The 3258-nt window shown below is 42.7% G+C and overlaps 1 protein-coding gene across 1 annotated transcript; it reads left to right on the top strand.

The window, feature by feature from the left end:
• Positions 1–38: 38 nt before the first annotated feature.
• On the top strand, positions 39–1463 carry LOC110029565 (peroxidase 31-like). Its single transcript, XM_020731914.1, has one exon. It carries the CDS (start codon positions 120–122, stop codon positions 1101–1103), a length of 984 nt encoding a protein of 327 aa, XP_020587573.1. The 5' UTR covers positions 39–119; the 3' UTR covers positions 1104–1463.
• Positions 1464–3258: the final 1795 nt, after the last annotated feature.

The raw sequence follows: 3258 nt of genomic DNA, 5'->3' as shown, positions 1-3258 counted from the left end.
TTCCCCCCCCCACAAAACCCACCCCCCCCCCCCCTCGCCGGATCCCCGTCGCCGTTGCCGACGAAATCCCCCTCGCCACCATCTCCGCCGTCGCCATCATCCCCACCACCGCAGCAGCAATGTTGCCCTTCCTGCTTCTTCTACTCCTCTCTACCTCCTTCTCCGTCTCCGCCAAGCTCTCGGTCGACTACTACAACACCTCCTGCCCCCGCGTCCACCAGATCATCTCCGACATCATCACCACCAAACAGATCAACAGCCCCACTACCGGCGCCGGCGTCCTCCGCCTCTTCTTCCACGACTGCTTCGTCTCCGGCTGCGACGCCTCCGTCCTCATCTCCTCCAATAACTTCAACGTCGCCGAGCGCGACGCCGACATCAACCATTCCCTTCCCGGCGACGCATTCGACGCCATCGTCCGTGCCAAGGCTTCCCTCGAGCTCCAATGCCCCGGCATCGTCTCCTGCGCCGATATCCTCGCGATCGCCACTCGAGATCTCGTCTCCATGCTCGGCGGCCCCTTTTACCCCATCCGCCTTGGCCGCAAGGACTCCTTCACCTCCACCGCCGCTTACGTTGAGTCCAATCTCGCTCGCCCTAACACATCTATTGATAAAATCATCCATCTATTCGCATCCAAGGGTTTCACCATCCGAGATTTCGTCGCTCTCTCCGGCGCTCACACCGTGGGATTCTCACATTGCACTGAATACGCCAACCGGATCTTCAACTTCAATAATGGCGGTCCATTCGCTTATGATCCGACCATGAATCCTCGTTTCGCCCAGGCTTTGCAGAAGGCATGTGCGAATTACCTCAAGGATCCCACCATCGCGACATTCAACGACATCATGACGCCGGGTAAGTTCGATAACTTGTATTACCAAAATCTGCTGAGGGGATTAGGGCTTCTCGCCACGGATCAGAAGTTAGCATCGGATCCGCGGACGGCGCCATTGGTGAAGCTTTATGCTGAAAACCAGAACGTATTCTTCGAGGACTTTGCTCACTCGATGCAAAAGCTCAGTATCTATGGTGTCAAGACCGGAAGGAACGGTGAGGTTCGCCGGAGGTGCGATGCTTTCAATAACCTCTCAGGTTAGGCAATCGTGCTCTTTGTCATAGATTGGGCTACAGAAAATTGGAGAAAATGTGAATGCATTCTTAATTAACGAATTTGGGCGTACTGTGATTTGAACTTTGTGCTGTCTATTTATGCTTTATTTATTTTTTTAAGTTTTTTATTGTAATATGTTACTGGTTTTCTGAACAAAAGGGGAGAATCAGAAGATAGAGACAGAGAAAAAGAAAGTGATTGAGAGAAAAGAAGATGGAATGAAGCTAATGTTTTTTTCTTTTTTTTTTTCCTATTTCCATTATAAATATATAAGCTTTATGCCCCATTTTTATCATCTGTTGGTCTGCATGGTCAATGGCTAATTCATGTGTTTATTATAATTTACATTATGTAATTCTCACATTTTTCGCAATTATATGCATATAATCCATTTATTCTGTTTCAATGTTTCTCATTTCTTCTTCCTCTTCTTCGATTTTGTTTTATTTGCTCAATAGAGAAATCGTAGGATGAAATATTACATGCAGACAAGCTAAGTGCACATTTGGTAGCGCATAATGTTTACTCCGATTGAGGAGCCTAAATGAATGTTTGGTAACATGATTTAAAGAAGAATTAGCCATGAATTTAGTGTAAATCCAGCCAAACATTAAAAAAAATATAAATTAAATCCAACATTCCGTTAAATCTAAATTTTTTTTGTGTTCCTTCTTTTCTTCCCTCATTTCAAATCACTTTTAGGACGTAAATTCAGATTTAGTAAATCTAACTGGTTTAAGCATTTCTTCCTACCTTCGCATAGCTCGTGAGTTCATCTCTGTCGCACCAACAACTAGCTGTGTTTGGGCAGTTTGTGCTTTTCAGGATAAGCAGCTTATCATGAAACGCGGCCCTCGCGTCAATCGCGGGGTTCGACCCGCTGCCTGCGTTTAGTGTAAAAATGGAACCGCGTTTTCGGATAAGCGAGCGAAACACACAATCCAAACGGTACCGCAGCATTTTCAAAAATGCCCCCGCACTTATAAGCTCCCCCCAAACGGACCACCCTTCCTGGAGTTGATAAATCTACTACTTTAGAGTGATTAAGATTTACTTTTTTTTACTATGTTGTGGGAAATAAAATTAGTATTATTGAGATTCCTACTATTTGTTAAAAGCTGTGTACAGTTCTGGATCGGTGTATAGACAGTTGGATTAAAGTAAACAATATTGTCATATTTAAAATAAAATTGAAATAATATCATTGCGTAAGACTAAAAGTTTGACCTTTTTACTGATTTCTTATATCTTAATCAAAATAAAAGCAAATTAAGCAATTAATACCTACTCATAGACAGCCCATCAAACAGCCGCTGAGAGATCTGTGAAACTGATAAAGGGAAGGAAACTGGAGAGTTTGATTGGAATCACGGATAAGCTAAACAGAATTCGGTAATGTCCGCGTGTAATACGGTTAGAATTTAGTTAGGTGTCGGTGACTATTTAAATATTCGATTTTATTTTTGTGGAATAGTTCTGGAAATCGTTTATTGCCTTCTGTTTGTGAGGTAATGTAGGCTTGATCTCTGTAGTTCTGGAAACTTTTCTTTGAATTCAACTGTGCCGAGGATTTAGAAATGGTCTTCAATGGTGGACTTTAGTTGGTTAGTGGAAAGCCTGTTATTCTTAAGTGGTGGAATCCTAACTCTCAATCCATTAAAGAAGAATTTAAAAAAGTAAAATTTACTAATTTTCCACTTTGCTATTGGTCGGATTTCTAAAATTGCTAGTAAAATAAGAATCTCACCGCCGATTGGCTCATTCGTTGGTAAAAAAGCCCGACTAACTTTTGAGAGGGTGGGTTAGTATACAAATTTCAATTGATTCAACCTTGTTGATTCCATTATTATCTTCATTATGATTCCAATCACAATGCGTCAAGTGTACGGTTCAGCCCTGTCATGCATTAAACTATTTAGTTTTTTTGTAATCAGTGGAATCAGACCGTACACGTGATGTGATTAGAGCCGATGTAATATTTTTTCCTTACTTAGGGGGAGAAATGCAGCAGCCTGTAAAGCTTCCATGTGTAAAGCTTGTTAAACCATTGCACATGAACATGCTTTGTGCCCCAAATGCCCGACTTACAAATCATTACCTAATGTTCCTACTCATAGAAGGAGTCGGAGCCGAGCGCGATC

The sequence above is a fragment of the Phalaenopsis equestris genome, unplaced genomic scaffold, assembly GCF_001263595.1.
Source record: "Phalaenopsis equestris unplaced genomic scaffold, ASM126359v1 Scaffold000595, whole genome shotgun sequence".
Classification (NCBI taxonomy): Eukaryota; Viridiplantae; Streptophyta; class Magnoliopsida; order Asparagales; family Orchidaceae; genus Phalaenopsis; species Phalaenopsis equestris.
The sequence above is the reverse complement of the archived record's forward strand: the minus strand, read 5'-3'. Positions and strand labels throughout refer to the sequence as shown.